Raw genomic sequence first — 17425 nt, 5'->3', positions numbered from 1 at the left:
AGTAGCCAGGTGGAAGCGTACGGGAGCTACGCCAGAGAAACCCCCGGTCCCACAGAGCGGTGGCCTCTGTCCCCCCAGCCCCTCACTGACGGCAGCCCCCGGGGTTGGGGAGGGTGACATTAAAAATCCTCAGCCACCTCCAGAGCTTTGCCAGCAGGTGGGGGCTGGGTTTGATGACAGCACACGAGGTCAGCGGTTTGCTGTCGGTGGTGGCACAGCTGGGGGAAGCAAGCGGGCACCCATGCCTGCACCCATGGATCCGGCAGCGTGCCAGGGGCAAGGAGCACTTGTTTGAGCTCAGAGCTGAGGGGGAGCACTCAGACACGTGTCCTGCAGGGCACAGGGAGCCCAGGGCCACCACCCTGGGCCAGCGGGATGATGACACAGCAGCACTGGTCTGCCAAGAGTGACGGGCTCCGATAGTGACATCCCCTTCTGATGACCAGTGAGATGGTCCCTGCCACCTCCCCGAGGGGACCCAGCTTCAATCCGCTCCTGCTGTGCCAAAGCCATGGTTCAACGGGTCTGGCAGCTAACGATCTCCTTAGTCCAATGGTGCAAAGGTCTCCAGGCCAGGAGGGGACCTGCAGAGGTTGGGACACCAGCCTGGCTGCACTAGAGGCTCTGAAACCCTCTGTCCCCCTCGGTGTCCTTCAGCTCAGCCCTGTTTGTCCCCTAGAGGCTGTGGGATGGAGTGGGAGCCCCCAAACACCCCCCCAGCCCCAGGCACCAGTGCCAGTGTGCAAGCGCCCCACCGAGCCAGTGCTGGGGGACCCCGAAGATCAGGGGAACCCCCTCCCCGTGGGATCCCCGGCCCCGTCCTCCTGCTGTGTGCTTAGCCGTGGTTGCCTGCATGGAAATGGCATCTGTAGCGTAGCGCGTGTTGCCGTGTACACCCGGACTGCTGCGGGCTTGCCTCAAATAAAGGTGGTGATGAAATACTCGGCTGGTCCTGGGGCGCGCCGGGGTTCCCCAGTTCCCAGCCAGGCACGGGGTCCCCACCTTTGGGGACTCCACCGGGAGGTGCCCGATTTGGGGCGCTGGGGCTGAAGGGGCGTTGTCAGCGGCAGCACGATGGAGCGGGGCGCGGCGGGAGCTGCAACCAGCTACATTTGGAGCCTGCAATTTTTGATTTTTTTTTTCCCCTGAGTGGGCTCTAAATTTAGCAGGCGCTGGTCACCATCCCCCCCTCCCAGCCGTGGCTCTTCAGGGGCTTCAGCTCTTCCCAAGGCACGCCTGTGGCCTCCCACCCGCCCACCCCCTGGCTCTACTTGGCCCCCACCGCCTCTCCCTGCTCCAGGTGGCAGCAAGAGGCCCCAGGGATGCCGAGCAGCCCCCGGCCTGTGCGGGGCCGCAGCCGCCTTGGGTCACCGGTTGTGCCCAGCTCTGCGACGACCCGGCTCGTCCCCAGCAGCCCGCCTTGCTCCCCAGCCCAGGTTTTGCCACCCACCCACCCGTGTGTCATCTTGCTAATTTTACCAGCGGTGATTTAATCCCTGTTGCCCGAATCCAGTGCGGAAGTGAGAGTGCCAGCGCCTGCAGAGCCCCCCGGGAGCGTTCCCCGGCGCGTAAGGACACCCCGTGCTCTCTGCGCGCTTCCCCCCTCCCAGCACGCAGGCACTGGTGGGAGGTGTATCCTGGCAGCCCCCCCGCCATTTCACCCCGGACACAATGGGACACAAGCTATGTGCCATTGCCAGCGTCGTCCCTGGGGGATGGTGGTGGCCCTGGGGGATGGTGGTGGCCCTGGAGGACTCTGGAAGCTCATCAGTACCCCAGCATCTACAGAGGAGTTCCCACCAGCCACACAGGCAGCTCTCCCAGGACACCAGCAAGCCCATGACCTGAGGCTGAGAGTTTCAAGACAGTGAGGACAACCCCACCCCAACAGGCTTCCTAACCCCTGGGCATTTCCCCAGGACCTGACCAGAAGGTTTCCCTCCTCCCCAAGCGGAGAGCACTACGTAACCGAGCACCAGCCCTTGTTTTTCCCTTCTCCAGCAATAATTTCCCATTCTCACTCTGCAATGCGAGGCCTCCACACAGTTCCTTTATCCCGTGCAACCTGCTGCGTCCTCCACTGGCAGGTCTCCATGGACCTCACCACCTTTAGTGACAGATGGGGAAACTGAGGCACTTGGCAGAGCAATGCTGCGCTGGGGGGCCTGGCAGGCCCCCAGAAGCGCGGCTGCATCCTAAGCTCCATCCCAATCCCCTGAGCTATTTGCAGTCCTGCAAGAGCTCGTGTAAACGAACCTGCTCAGGGGGGAACTGCAGCCGGGGCAGCCCCAAAGCCGCTGTAGGTGGGAAATATTTTCCCTATGGTCTTCTCTAAAGAACCCTTCTCAAAAGCAAAACATATGGGCCTGCACAGAGGGGACCCCACGGCCTGCACAGAGGGGACCCCACGGCCTGCGCGGAGGGGACCCCATGGCGCGTGAGGCCCGAAGTCCATCCCATCTGCTGAGCCTGCAGTGCGGTAGGCTCTGGGGTATGGCGTGCTCGTCTCCCCCGCACTAGATCCAGCCCCCTGGGCTCTCCCAGCAAACCCCAAGGCCCCCCGTCAGCCCCCCCAGCCCCCCTCCTGGAAAAGGCCGCGGCCCCTTTAAATCCCGCGCGGCCTCGCCCCGCCCGCCAGCCTCTGCCCCCTTCTATTTTTTTATGAATGAAAAACGCTCTCGGCGGGGTCCATGCAAATCGCGCCGCTCCCATTGGCTGCCGCCGCCCCCGCCCACCCAGCCGCCCTCAATGGTGCTCGGCGGAGCGGCGCCGGAACCAATCAGAAGGCGCGGGCGGCCGAGCGGCGGCGTCCTATTGGGTGGCGCCGAGGGTAAACAAGAGGCGCGGGGCGGGGCGCGGCGGAGGCCGCTGGCTCGGGGGCTGCGGGAGCGGCAGCGCGGTGCCCGCTGCGGAGCGGCCCCTGGAGCGGCCCCGTAGCCCGGCCCCGTACCCCGGCCCGCGGTGCCGCAGCCCGCGGTGCCCCGGCCGGGTACGCGGGGCCTGGCGGCGCGGCGCGGGGGCGGTGTTTGTGAATGGCGCGGGCCGCGCGGTGTGAATGGCGGGGGAGGGGAAGGGGGAGGGGGGGCGGAGTTTATGAATGGGGCGCGCGGGGCGGCGTGGGAACGGGGGCCCGGCTGCGGCGCGGCGCGGCCCTGCAGCGCCCAGCACCGGGCAGGGGCGGAGGGAGGAGGCGGGACGCGGCCGCCAGGCGAGGCGAGGGGAAGCGAAGCGGCCCCGGCCCGGGCTGCCTGCCGGCCCCCTCCCGCTCCCGCCGCGCGTGATGTCACGACCGTTTCTATAGAAATTGGGTGACATCACGAGCCGGGGGGCTGCGACCCGCCACGGCAAGGAGCGGGTCGGCTCCCCGGGGAGGCGCGGCGGCCCCGCAGCCGCACCGAGCCGGCCCCGGGGGCGGCAGGAGGCAGGGCCTGATCCTGACCCCCTTCTTCCTCCCCTCCGCACCCCAGCCGCGCACCTGCCGCAGCCCAGCCGGGACCCCCCTTTCCCGGGCCGGTGTCGATGCTGAGCGGGCTGGGGGCATTGCCCGCCTCCCCCACACCATGGACGGCTTCTACGACCAACAGGTTCCCTTCATGGGCCCCGGGGTAAGTTTGCCCTGTACCCCCTCCCTGCACCCGGTTGGGGCCCCCGTCCTTGGGGACACCCCACCCACCTTGGGGACACCACTCCCGTCCTTGGGGGCACCCCCCATCCTTGGGGACTGCAGCCCTCCCAAACCGCTCTCGCCCTGGTCCTTGCAGAAATCCTGCACTGAGGAAGGTCGAGGCCGACCAGGGTCCGATAGGAAAAGGAAATTTTTGGAGACCGACCTGGCCCACGACTCGGAAGGTAGGCAGGGCTGGGCCGGGCAGCCATGGCCTCGCTGAGGCCCCGTGAGACCGTTCTCGTGTCTTGTCGGGTTTAGAAATAATCCTGCAAATAATGGCAGTTTTATTTATTCTTCTGTGGAGCTCATAAGTCTTTCACTCTGTTCCAGAGCTCTTCCAGGATCTCAGCCAGCTCCAAGAGGCCTGGCTAGCTGAAGGCAAGTCTTCACCTCCGCCTTTTGCTGCATAAAAGTCTCTCCGTGAGCATTTTTTTGAGGACTGAAAACACCATAAAACCACTTTTTTGTTTGGGTTTTTTTTTTTTTTTCAGCTCAGGTCCCCGATGACGAACAATTTGTCCCAGATTTCCAATCTGACAACTGTAAGTGATTGTTCTGGGGTTTATTTTCTGGGGGTGGGGGAAATGTTTGGGTGCCTGTGCAAAACCTTGCTCTGGGTTTGGAGCCGCTTCCTTGGGAAAGCGATTGTTGCTGGGGGCTGAAACTGTGAAAATCACGGAGTTTGGGGAGAAAGCACGTGTGGTTTGGGTGCATCGAGATGAAACTTGCACCATCCTGTCTTTTGTAAATGGGGAAAATTATAACTGAACGTGTGGAAATAGCTCTTAACTGATCTCTGTGCTCCTCTGAGGCTCGCTGCTTGTTTGTAGTAACGGTGATTCGCTTATAAACGCTCCTTTTCCTTTTCAAGTGGATGTGAGAACCCGTGCTGGGCTCCTCGGTTAGCCACAATCTCTGCAGTTTCTGGAGCTTTTTACAGTCCTTGGCCCTGTGCTGCTGGCAAGAGCCGACCCAAGCGGTGAAACTTGAGCCGCTTTAAGCAGCGCTAATCACTGGCAAGCAAGCGTGTTTCAAAGGAGGCCAGCGAGAACGCGGTCCCTCTCCAATTGCATAAGAGGGAGAGTTGGTTCTGAGCGGCGCTTGGCTGGCAGAAGGGGTTAGCGGCGAGGGCAGGGGGTGGTTAATGGCGCGCGGTGCTCGCGTGGCTCTCGGGCACTGGCTCTCCTGGCGTCGAAGGCTCGGTTGGAGGGGAAGGGAGGAGGCTCAGGATGTTTTGAATCGTTACCTGGCAAACAGAAGTAGTAGCTTGGGGTTGGTGACTGGGTTTTGCTGCCGAGCGAGACGGCTACGGGACTTGAAGGGAATCAAATTTAGCCTGCAGTCGGAGCAGATTTTTTCATTCCAGCTTTGTCACAGCATGCAGCAGGGGATCTTCTCCTCCAGTAAACCCGTGTTAATTATTGCTCTTTGATTACTTTGGAATGGGAAGCTTGCCATTGAACTGTTCCAGACAGCCTGAGTTTCAGATGCGCTTTCTGTTGGTTTTTTTTTTTTTTGCCTTGTCTCCCCTGAGATAAAAGACGAGCCCAGAGTCAGAAACGCAACTGGCTGTTGACATCCTAAGCGCAGCCCGGCAGCTCTTGCTTGGAGCTGTAGAAACTGCAGCGTGCGTGGGAGGGTGGCTCTTAGAGCTGAAGCTGTTTCCAGTGCCTTTTGGCAATCTTTTGCTTCCTTGTAACCTGAAGAGCTCAGAGACAAACTTTTCTGGGCGATGCAGGGAAAGAAAGAAGCCGGGGGGGAAAAAAAGGCATTTGGTGGAGACTCTTAAATGTTCTCCTGACCTGCTCGGCCTCTGCAGACCCGGTGTTGAAATGACTTTGTCACTTGAAAGGAGATCTCCCTGTGTGACTCCCTGCTAGAGTAACCTGCCTTAACTTTCCCGGGGAGAGGAAGCAAAGGTTTCCCTCGCTGTCATGCAGGGGGTTGTGCTGGCTGAGGGGGCTCAGACTGCGGTCGAGGGGGACGGGATGCCCAGCTCTTTCGTACCAGCACTGGAGAGCATTTAAAGAGGAGACAGTCTCTGGCTTGCAGCTTTCTGGCCCCATCTTCTCATTTCACTCCGGTTTTGAACTATGTGTGGTGTAGGAAGGAGAGGAATGAATCTGGGTGCAGCCTCGGGGGTTTGCTGGCAGGGGTGTGCTCCTTTCCCAGGCTGGGGGTTATGTTGGGGTTCAGTGCCCGTTAGCTCCCGGGGGAAGGGAAATCCTTCCTGGCACTCCCGGCAATGCCAAGCTTCCCTGGCTCAGCAGCAGCACCAAGGGACAAACCAGGTTCGGGTTTGACCCATTTGCCACGAGGAACACCTCCACGTGTGTGGCATTGAGTCTCGGAGATGCTCCCAACTGCGGCATCGTCCTCACCTTGCTAAAAAACCCTCGTCGTGTGGCAGCTGCCTGCGGCTCAGCTGCCGCCTGCTCGCTGTTCTGGGTTTGTAGCCGAGGTCCCTGGCAGACACGAGCAGCGAGAGGCCGGATTTGGTGCTTTTAAGCTAACGGGAGAAGCGGCAGATCCTCCCGAGAAGGGGAGGAGGCCGTGGGTGACTCCTGCTGAGCTCGCTGCCCCGGCCCTCGTGCCACATCCCTGGCTGGGTGGAGGTGCGGGCTCGCCAGCGGCACGGTCCTGGGGACAAGCGTAGATGTGCAATGTTATATCTTGATCAGTTTTTTAAATAACTGGGGAGCGCTGGGGTCGTGCTGGGGAGATCGAGCACCACGAGAGGCTGTGCGTTTCGCAGGGCTTTGCTCCCAGGGGACTCGTGGCCCCCTCGCGCGGGCGGCGCGTGGCTAAAGCCACGAGTGGGGTTTCCTACACGCCAAAATGAAAGCAGGAGGTTTAGGTTCAGAGGAAGGGTTGTTTAAACAAAGAGCAAGAGCCTGCTTTCTATTTCTGGCTCCTCTCCTGGCGTGACCTTGGGTGCGTCCTGTAACGCCAGGGAATGGGGGGGCAGGTGGGAAGCTCAGCTCCCAGGTGACGGCTTGAGTGGGTGCCAAGGTGCCCAGCTGGTGGCCAGGCTGGGAATGGTGGGTTGATTGCCTTCCCCTTGGCTTGGGCAAAGCCAGAGTCCTCAGGCTCAGCCTCAGAGATCTCATCATGCTGATGGTTGGCAACAACCTGCCTGGTCCCCCACCGAGGGGTTCAGTGGTGGTTCAAGGCCCCAGACATCTTTGGGGTGTCACCTTTCCCATGGGAGACCTCTGGGCTGAAGTTTGAGGTTTGGGGCATCTCCAGCTTGGCTGGCAGTACGGCAATGGGGGGTACCCCTGAGTCCCCCCACCTTCCCCTCCTGGTTGTGCCGCCTTGCTGGCCGGGCACAGCAGCAACACATGGAGCCAGGCCCCTCGCCCGGCCTCCCTGGGGTCCGTCCGTCCCCAGGGGCTAGGAGCAGCCCAGAGAGGGGCCGTCAGGCACCCATGGGTGCTCTCACCGCTCCTGTAGCTCAGTCCTGGCGTGGCTGTGCCAAGGCGAGTCCTCCTGCCCCGTCTATAGTTAAGCTGCTCCCTCTGCCTATTTTTATTTTTTTTTTTTTTTAACTTTTAATTACATAGTGCCGCGCGCAGGACCGGAAAGGTTAACAGTGCTCACGCACCCAGCGTGTCTTTGAGGCGTTGGGCATCCCCTTCCCTGGGAACCATCCTGCCACTCTCCTCACCACTGGGAACCCAAACCCACCTCCTTCCCCGCCGAGAGCCGCCCCACCGGCCTCGGTACCCCCTTGGCTCCCGCTGCCGGGCTCTCCGGCCTCGCCACGACGAGCTTGGCTCGGAGCGTGTCGTGCCGAGCCGCGCCGGCCCCGCGGGGTTTGTGTAAGGAATCCAAACGCCGCACGCCGTCGGGGCTGGGCCAGCTGCTCTCTGTTAGGATCTGAAGGCTCGTTTCCCTTTGCTTGAATGGCAGCGCTAAGCTCTGGGGAAATTTGTCTTTATTCTTTTCTTTTTTTTTTTTTTTTCCTGGCCGCATGAATGGAGCGCTCCAAATTATGAATGGAGGGTGGTGCCTGCTCGGAGACTTTTTTTTTTTCAATGAATAACCAGACCCCATTGTACAGCTGGCGGGAAAAACAACCTCTTCCAACAACACGGAGCCTGTTTAGGGAGAAACATGCCCGCGACAGGCAGCTGGAGCCCTTCCAAAGCCAGTTCCCCTTCGCTTGCCCTGTGGCTCGCGGGGCGCCTGGGCTTTTGCTGCCGCGCCGGCCCCCCGTTAAGGCTAGAAATGCTGAGAGCGTCAAAACTTCCCTGGGGAGTCAGGGGAGAAGGAGGAGGGAGATAAATCTGCCTTGGGAGCGGGTGGGGGGGCTGTGCTGGCTCAGCGCTGCGCTTCGTGTTTCAAATCCTTCTGGGGGGGTGCGGTTTATGCCCTTGGTACCAGCTGTGCCGGGCTGTCGCAGGGGGGTAGAAGGGGGGAGTCAGCAGCTCTTTAAAGGTTTTGACAAATTAGGGGAGCAGCTAATTACCTGGCAAGCTGTGAACAGTTGTCTTGGAGCTATTTGCTCCTCTCCGCTGTGGCTGGGCCGTGTTTAGACTTTGTGTGAAGCTAATACTCCGCTTCCGATTAGGCTTGGCTCTCCTCGCGGGCACTATTTATGTAAAGCTCGCTGGAGCACGTTCCCTTTCCCAGAGCTTTTGTATTTAGGCATGTATTTAGGCATGTATTTATTTAGAAATGTGTTTGGGTAAGCGTATATTACTCGGTTTAAAATCATATATAGCGAGTGGGCTTGGAGGGGCTGGGAAGGATTTGGGTTTAACGAGCCGTTTGCCACTTGAACTCTTGCAATTGCAAGACCCTGGGACTGGGTCGCACCTTGGCTGAGGGAAGGTGGATCCCGTTTAGCCACTGGCCAACTCTCTGGCCAGCTAATTGTGAGCTGGGTATGCCCCTACTATGGCGAGCAGGTTGCTGTGTCCTGCTTACAAGTTCCTGGAGCTCCAGCCTGTCAAGCCACCTTGTTTCTCGCGCCATGGCTCAGGCATGGCTCAGCCACTGCCTGCGGTGCCCGGGCTCATCTCCCTTCACTGAGGAGCTTTTGGCCCAGCCCGGGCACATGTCTCATCCGTGGGCCTGTTCCCCTCTCACAGCCCTCGCTCTGTCCCCTTGTGCCCTGTGCCGTTCCCCTCTCGCATCCAGCCAGGGAACGATTCCCCCTCCCTCTGTGAGCGATGTCCCCCATGAGGGACTGTCCCAGCCCCAGCAGCTCTGCCCTCCCCTGCAGAAGTCAGCCCTGTCACCGCGCCTCGCTCCACTGCCACGTCAGGGGCATCGTCCTGCCGGGGTTTGGTTGCCTGATGCTCCGGGGGGCGGGGGGGTAATTTGGCACCTGATTGGGGGTGATGGTTGATGAGAAGCTCACCATGAGCCGGCAACGTGCGCTTGCAGCCCAGAAAGCCAACCGTGTCCTGGGCTGCATCCCCAGCAGCGTGGCCAGCAGGGCGAGGGAGGGGATTCTGCCCCTCTGCTCCGCTCTCGGGAGACCCCCCTGCAGTGCTGCGTCCAGCTCTGGGGCCCCAACAGAAGGACACGGAGCTGTTGGAGCGAGTCCAGAGGAGGCCGCGAAGATGCTCAGAGAGCTGGAGCCCCTCTGCTCTGGAGACAGGCTGAGAGAGCTGGGGCTGTTCAGCCTAGAGAAGAGAAGGCTCCGGGGAAACCTTCTAGCACCTTCCAGTACCTGAAGGGGCTACAGGAAAGCTGGAGAGGGGCTTTTTACAAGGGCATGGAGTGACAGGATGAGGGGGGATGGTTTTAAACTGAAAGAGGGGAGATTGAGATGAGATGTGAGGAAGAAATTCTTTGCTGTGAGGGTGGTGAGACCCTGGCCCAGGTTGCCCAGAGAAGCTGTGGCTGCCCCCTCCCTGGCAGTGTTCAAGGCCAGGTTGGATGGGGCTTGGAGCAACCTGGGCTGGTGGAAGGTGTCCCTGCCTGTGGCAGGGGGGCTGGAACGAGATGGTCTTTAGGGTCCCTTCCAACCCAAACCAGTCTGTGATTCTATGATACGATTCTGTGATTCCTGAGCAAAGAGCACCCAAGGGGATGCTCCCCAGGGGTGATGTCCCCCCATCGCCTCCTCCTGCGTGGGTGAGCCTGTGTCCCCCATCCTCCTCTGTCTCCTCACAGTGGTCCTGCACACCACACCTCCGGCCAAGATCAAGCGGGAGCTGCACAGCCCTTCCTCGGAGCTGTCGTCCTGCAGCCATGAGCAGGCTCTGTGTGCTGGCTACGGGGACAAGTGCCTCTACAACTGCTGGTAGGTAGCTGGAGGGAGAATGCTGCCCGCAGACCCCTCGGGTCACCGCACCGGGGCTTGTCTCGCTTGTCACCCTCCGCCGCGTGGATGTGTCCTCGTGAGCATCACCGTCAGCCCCCGGCCCCTGTCGCCTCCACAGTGCCTATGACAGGAAGCCCCCCGCCGGGTTCAAGCCATTAACGCCGCCTGCCACGCCGGTGTCCCCTGCCCACCAAGGATCAGCCCTGCCACCGCCGCCAGCCTCGGCTGTGCAGGCAGCCGCCCACGGGACGGCCCCGGTGCCGCTGCAGGAGCAGAGGCAGCAGAGCTTCGCTGTGCCGCGGCCACCTCACCCACCCGGGCACATGCCAAAGATGATGTCTGAAAACCAATACCCCGCAGAGCACAGGTAAGGCTTCCCCGCCCAAGCGGGTGCTGGCATCTTGTGGGTGTTTGTGGGGGTTTTGGCCTTCTTGGAATGGATCGGTGGCCTCAGGGTGTGGAGAGGGAAGGGGGATGCCTGTCCACTCGTCCCCTTGCTGTGGCACGGACCACGGGCCGGGTATTGCTACCTCTGACGGCAAATCTTGCTGCTTCCCCCTGGGATCTTGTGGCTCTTTCTCCCCACGAGGCAGCTGCCTACTGACCGAGACCTGCTCCTCCCAGCCCTGGGGATACTGGGCAGACCCTTCGCCTCCCCCTTGGGATAGGTGAGGGTGGCAGAGGCTGCCACCTGCGTCAGTCCCCGTGGTGACGGGCAATGGTGCTGAGTCAGGGCTCCCGCTCTCCTCTCTCCCACCCGCTGCAGCTTTCTGCCATCAGAGCCAGGCTGGGGACATCCCCGTCCTGCCCCTGGACTGAGGGCCGGTCCTTAGCTCCCCTGTGCATCGTGTGGCATCCCTGTGATTTTTGGGGCTGTGGAGGGAGAGGCCCTGCTCCCCGCTTCCTCTCCAAGCCGTGGCTCTATCCCCCATCACCCCCGCGTCCCCGGAGGCTTTGCCGGTCCCCTCCGTCCCCTTGGGTTTGCTCCCACTATCAGGTGGCACGGTGCACGTCACAGTCGACCTCCAGCTTTGCTTGCGGCCTCCTGGATGCCTTTTGCTGCGGTGATGGCCACCATGTCACTGGCCGCAGGGTGTCCCCTTTGGGCACGGGGGTGGACGTGGCAGCCGTGGGCCCGTGGACACCCTCGGGATGCACCCGCAGCGGGTCAGCATCCCTCCCTGGCAAAGCAGGGCTCTGCTCCGGGTGACCTTCGAGCTATGCGGGTGGCTGGCTGTGACCCCTCGGGAAGCGCCGTGCCAGCGCGGGGCTTGGGTTTCACTCAGGAAGGGCAGAGGGACGCGGCTCGGAAATGGAGTAATCCCAGCGCGGCAGCTGGGAGGGCTCCGGTTGCAAACCACACGGTCGGGAGAGAGGAGCTGGGCGCGGAGATCTCGCCTTTCAAGGTGCCGGAGGGCGAGGGGATGCGGCAGCACCCCCTTGACATGGTCCTCCGCTGCCACCAGCAAAGCCCATGCTGGGGCTCGAGCTGGCAACGGTGGCACCCCCGGGCCGAAAATAGTGCTCCCTGCGCCGAGTGCAAGGTCTAATCCCGGCCGCGCAGGCGGATTAGCGGCCAGGGCTGCGGGGTGGATTTGGCTTTGCGTAAGCAGCATCCCCCGGGCCCTGTGGCTCTGCCGGCCGCCCCGGGGGAGGTTTTACTGATATACAGAGATTTTACTGTTGTGGGGTGGGTTTTTGTTTCCTTTTCCCACTCTCACCCGGCCATCCCCGCCGCCACGTCGGGCTGCTGTCGCCCGAGGTGCGCGGTGCTTCGCCATGATGGCCCCCGCGCCGTCCTGCTTCCCCACCGGGGCGTCCCCAGTGCTTGGAGGGGGACGGGGCTCCCCAGCACCCCGCCGGGTCCCTGCAGGACGAGCCCTCGTGATGGCCGTGCTCCTGAGGAACCGTCCCAGCCTGCTGCGGGTGGGATGTGACGCCACCCAAACCACCCCAGCAGCACCCCGGGGCTGAGGGCACTGAGCTGGCACCAGTGTCCCGGTGTGGGGTGGGAGCCGGCGGCGTGCCAGCAGGGCTGACCCCTTCACCCCTTGGTAATGCCGCGTCCCTGTCACCCAGGTTCCAGAGGCAGCTGTCGGAGCCCTGCCACCCCTTCCCGCCCCAGCCCGGGGTCCCGGGGGACAGCCGCCCCGTCTACCACCGGCAGCTGTCGGAGCCCCTCGGCCCCGCCGCCCCCCGGCCCCCTCAGGGATTCAAGCAGGAGTACCACGACCCGCTCTACGAGCACGGTGGCCCCGGCCTGCCCGGTCCCCCCAGCCACGGCTTCCAGCCCCCCATGGGCATCAAGCAGGAGCCCCGGGACTACTGCATCGACTCAGGTGGGTGCGAGTCGGTGGGGGCAGCTGGGTGCTGGCGCTGGGGGGGGGGGGGGTATGGATTATACCAGCAGCGCCCAGGGGTGCGGAGCCATCTCTGCTTGCAGGGCCTCAGGCAGTGGGTGCTGTGTCAGCCCGGGGCTGGCCAGTGCCAGCCACTGCTTCTCCTGCAGTGGTAGATGATCTCTTTTCATTTTTTTCCCCCTCTTTTTTCTTCCCTCTTTTCTTTTCCAAAGCTGGGGAGTAGAGCAGGCGTTCCCCAGATGCCACGCAGCGGGGTCTGTGCCATAGCTGTGGGCTGGGGTGTACCACGCGGGTCCCCTCTGCGCAGCCCTGGCTCGGAGCCAGCTGTGATTTCTGGCCGCTCGACCCCACCAGCATCATGGAAAAAAAATCCTCTAATCGCCTTAGGACCTAAAAATACCCCAACCCTGGGGACGGAGGGTGGCACGGCTGAGCAGATGGCAGGGGGGGTGGCGATGCCTCCCTTCCCACGGCGCCTGAATAACGCGCTGAAAACCCAAGTTCGCTTAAACCTTGCTCCCAGCCATCATTCCAGTGACCCCCATAAATTGTACTGGTTTCCCCCCATAGTCGGGTGTCGGGGCTGGGGGTTGGTGCAGTGGCCCACAGTGCGCTGGTGGAGGGAGATGCCCGGGGCTCGGCTGCGGGATGCGCTTGGGGGGATCCACGGGACGTACGTCCTTAACGCCGCCTTCGTGTCCCTCGCAGAAGTGCCTAACTGCCAGTCCTCGTACCTGCGGGGGGGGGTCTTCCCCAGCAGCCATGACGGTGAGTGAGCCCCTGGGCATCCCCGGTGTGTCCCGTCCCATCCCTCCCTTGGGGCAGGCAGACCCCCCTCACAGCTGGCACCTCGAAAATGCCTCTGGGAGCCCGTCTGCGAGCGTGCGGCCAGGGCACGGCAGCGCCGTGCCGTGTAATCCGGGATAACGCGCCCGATATAGCTGCTAAGAGGGTTTTGGGTTCCCCCAGCTCCCCGGGGTGAGGGGAGGACAGAGCTGCGCGGCGCTCAGCCGATGCCACCCAAATAACTGGGGGTGGGGCTGCTCCCAGCGCTGGGGGACAGGGTCTTGGGGCTGGGCTGGGCCAAGCCAGGGGTTTTATGGGGTCCGTTGGGGGTGGTGGATGGGCCTTGTGCACACTGGGGGTCTTTTCCCACTAGGATTTTCGTATGAAAAGGACACAAGATTGTATTTTGATGACACGTGCGTGGTACCGGAGCGGCTGGAGGGTAAGAATTCGACCCCAGAGGAGGGCTGGGGGGTGACCAGGGCTCATGGAGGGAGATTTGGGGCCGGGCTCTGCAGCGGCTGGCTTTGAAGGCCAAGCTGTGCTGGGGCAGTGCTCTTGAGAGCTGCCGAGCATCGTCCTGTGCGGCTGCTCGGCGTCACCACCATGCCTCATCCCCGATCCTCGCCTGCCCGCAGCCCGGGAGCGGGGCAGGGCCGGGGTGTTTAACCAGCCGTGTCTCGATGCGGGCCAGGTAAAGTGAAGCAGGAGCCCACCCTGTACCGCGAGGGCCCTCCCTACCAGCGGCGCGGGTCCCTGCAGCTCTGGCAGTTCCTGGTCACCCTCCTGGACGACCCCGCCAACGCCCACTTCATCGCCTGGACCGGCCGGGGCATGGAGTTCAAGCTGATCGAGCCCGAGGAGGTAGGGGGGGTCCTGTCCCAGCGCCGGGGCTGCAACCTGGGACTGGCTGTGGGTTGATCCTGGGGGTGGGGGGCTGGATCCTTCCCGTGCGACGCAGCAGTTCATGTTAAGACACGTGTCGTTACTCTCTGGGCAGCTTTTGAGGGTGAGAGGGGAAAGGCCAGCTGCCCGCCTGCGCTAGGCAGCCGTAGAAATTCGCCTTTAATCTCTGCTGCTGCCTCACGGCACGTGCTGAGCTCCCGGAGCCGCCGGTGGTCACCAGCCGCGGTGGCATCGCCCCTGTGCCGTGCCGAGCCCTGCCGCTCGGCCGTGGCTCCCCCCGTCCCACACCGCTCCGACCCTTCGCCCCGTGTCCGTGCTGGAGCCGTGCGGCTCCGCAGGAGGGTGGCACAAGAGAAAGCAGCAGTTTGGGCAGTAATTGAACGCAGCTGTAGCGCCGAGCTGCGCATTGTGGGTAATTACCCGTAATATCTCTTATGCCGTGCATGGAAATTGCGGTTTTTTGAAGCAGCTTTTTTGGCAGGCTCCCCTCATCAATGTCTTTTGATTTGGCCCCCGGTTTGGCGGCGGTGGTGCGGCAGCCGGCGCTTGGAGCTGGAGCGTTTATCGCAGCAGGCGGGGAGCTGCCGGGGGACCGCGGCGACGCTTTCGTCCCCGGCTGCTCCAGCCCCCAGAAACAAGACCCTACCCCGCATTTTGGTTGCGATTGTGGCCAGGCCCTGGCTGGAGCCTTCACGGCTGCCACCGTTCTGCCCACAGGTAGCACGGCGCTGGGGCATCCAGAAGAACCGGCCGGCCATGAACTACGACAAGCTCAGCCGCTCCCTGCGCTACTACTACGAGAAGGGCATCATGCAGAAGGTGAGTGACCCCGCTGCCGTAGGGCGTGGGTGGAGGGTGTTCAAAAAAGATGTTGAGGTGTTGGAGCGAGTCCAGAGGAGGGCGACCAAGCTGGTGAAGGGTCTGGAGGGTCTGACCTACGAGGAACGGCTGAGGGAGCTGGGGGTGTTTAGCCTGGAGAAGAGGAGGCTCAGAGGTGACCTTAGTGCAGTCTACAACTACCTGAAGGGAGGTTATAGTGGAGTGGGAGTCGGCCTCTTCTCCCGGGAAACTAGCAATAGGACAAGAGGACACAGCCTCAAGCTTCACCAGGGGAGGTTCAGGTTGGACATTAGGAAGCATTTCTTCTCAGCAAGGGTCATTAGCCATTGGAAGGGGCTGGCCAGGGAGGTGGTGGAGTCACCATCTCTGGAGGGGTTTAAGAAAAGCCTGGACATGGCACTTAGTGCCCTGGTCTAGTTGCCATGGTGGTGTCAGGGCAATGGTTGGACTCGATGATCCCAGAGGGCTCTTCCAACCTGACTGATTCTGTGACTGTCCCCGCTGTCACAGCAGGGCACTGCTAGCTCCAGTGTTGGTCATGCCGCATTGTTCTTCCCCGGGGGCAAAGGTGCGGGCACCTCTCATGCCTCCTCCCGCACGCAGGTGGCTGGCGAGCGATACGTCTATAAATTCGTCTGCGACCCCGACGCCCTCTTTTCCATGGCCTACCCTGACAACCAACGTCCCTTCTTGAAGACGGAGCCCGACTGCCCGGTGCTGGAGGAGGAGACGGTGCCGCTGACGCACTTCGAGGACAGCTCGGCGTACCTCCTGGAGATGGATCCCTGCGGCAGCCTCCCCTACGCCGAGGGCTTCGCGTACTGACTGCCCGGCCGGCAGAGCCACGAGCACTAGCACACCCGCTTCGGGCTAATACGGTTTTGTAAAGAATATTTTTTTGCTGTTCGTAAGGAAAAAAAGAAAACCAAACCACGTGCACACACACAAATTGGAGGAATCTAAAACGCCCCGTGTGTGTCACCGCCGAATTCCCACCCTTCCTGTCCAAGGGCTAGTGCGTAGGGCTGCCCGTGGCCGGCACCTCCCGCCGAGCACCGGCGCGACGTTTTGGGGCGACGGGAGCTAAAGCCTCAGTCTCTGACCCACCCCCCCGTTCCTCGCCGAGCGTGGCGAGGGCTGACGGCTCCAGCAGTGCCCCGGGGACCGGGCTGGGCCGGCGCGGCCGCCCGGCCACTTGTCATGACAATCTGCTTTTGCATCGAGCGCGATCCGCGTAGCTGCCTTGCGTGGTGGAAAGGGCTTTGATTTGCACAGAGGAGGGGTGCAGGGGGTGCTGATGTGCGCAGCATCCGACCCCGGCCCCCAGGAGCCTTTTGCCTTCTTTCCCAAACCGCCCCTCACCATATAACCTGATATAACAGTTTCCCAGCCCCCCCGGGTCCTCTCCGTGCCCCTCTCACTCCTCATCCCTGGCTGAGCTGCGGGCCATGGGTTGCATTTCAGGGGAGGAGACCCCGATACTGTCTCCCTCCCCCTCTTTTTTTTTTTTTCTTTTGGATATTTTAGGGGAGGAAAAAAGGTTTCTAAACTGATTTTTGTAGATTTTTTTGTATTTTAAGGCAAAGCTATTTTTTGCAGCTCGGCTGCTGTTCCCAGAGTCCCCGGGGACACCCCCCGGCTTGTCCTTGCAGGGGGAGCTCTCGGTGCCCACGGGGATGGCTGCCCAAGTATCTGGTCCACTCCATTTCACCGCTCAAGTCCTCTTTCCCCGGGGGAGCCAGGGCTGAACCCCGGTGCCGGCTCAGCCGTGCTCCCCCTCCCTCTGCTCGGCATGGCCTCGGAGCTGGGCCGTACGGCCGCGGCGGGCAGGGACAGCGGGGTCCCCCACCCCCTTGCCCAAGTGCCCGGCTGCCCTCCAGCTCCCCCCTCCCCGCTGCGCCTCCTAACACTCCTCCACCACTCGTATATCCATACCTTCCTCTCCCCCATCCCCACCTGCTACATGTTTTTCTTGTAAATGCTGTATAGGAAAGTTTTTTTTCTCTTCCTTAGTTAGCTTTGGTTGGATTTTTGGTTTGTTTTTGGTTTTTTTTTTTTTTGACTGATTCATTCTTTTTTGGGGAAGTATGAAGATTAACTCTGGGTAGACTTGGTTGCTCTCCGTGCAGGGTCTGCAGTGGCCGGTGTCTTTGGGGAGCGTTTGGTTGCGGGAACCCCACCTTGGGGACAGGGTTTTTGGTGTTTGCTTGGTGTGGCAGGTCTACAGTGTGGAAGGGGTTAATCTGAGGACTGATTTGAAATAATCTTTACTCGAGCAGGGCTATGTATCTCCTGCAAAGCTGCATTACATTCTGTACTGTGTACAATAAAGGATCTTGCTTTCTGTTCCTCCCTGGCTGCCTGGGCCCCTGCTTTGCCTGCGCCGTGGGATGCTGGGAGGATGGGAGCCTTGGGATGTGCTTGGGGGGGGCAGATGTGGTCCAGGGTATGGCCCATGGCATGTGTCCTTTGTAGGAGCTGGGACTAGGTGGGGGCCCAGGTCACCAGGGCAGGGCTGCCCTCAGCCCAAGGTCCATGTCCTCACCCCAGCCACGAGGCTGTTTTGCCTACGTCTGGATGGTG

At 61.7% G+C, this 17425-nt stretch overlaps 1 protein-coding gene across 1 annotated transcript; it reads left to right on the top strand.

The window, feature by feature from the left end:
- Positions 1-2944: 2944 nt before the first annotated feature.
- ETV5 (ETS variant transcription factor 5) lies at positions 2945-17168 on the top strand. Its single transcript, XM_068421050.1, has 13 exons — positions 2945-2989; positions 3468-3605; positions 3762-3849; positions 3998-4045; positions 4159-4209; positions 9800-9929; positions 10069-10317; positions 12030-12289; positions 13019-13078; positions 13470-13538; positions 13791-13960; positions 14720-14821; positions 15446-17168. The coding sequence occupies exons 2-13, from the start codon at positions 3561-3563 to the stop codon at positions 15665-15667; spliced, it is 1494 nt and encodes a 497-aa protein (XP_068277151.1). The 5' UTR covers positions 2945-2989; positions 3468-3560; the 3' UTR covers positions 15668-17168.
- Positions 17169-17425: the final 257 nt, after the last annotated feature.

Source organism: Nyctibius grandis, chromosome 32 (assembly GCF_013368605.1).
Source record: "Nyctibius grandis isolate bNycGra1 chromosome 32, bNycGra1.pri, whole genome shotgun sequence".
Taxonomy (NCBI): domain Eukaryota; kingdom Metazoa; phylum Chordata; class Aves; order Nyctibiiformes; family Nyctibiidae; genus Nyctibius; species Nyctibius grandis.
This window is presented reverse-complemented; position numbering and strand designations above follow the sequence as displayed.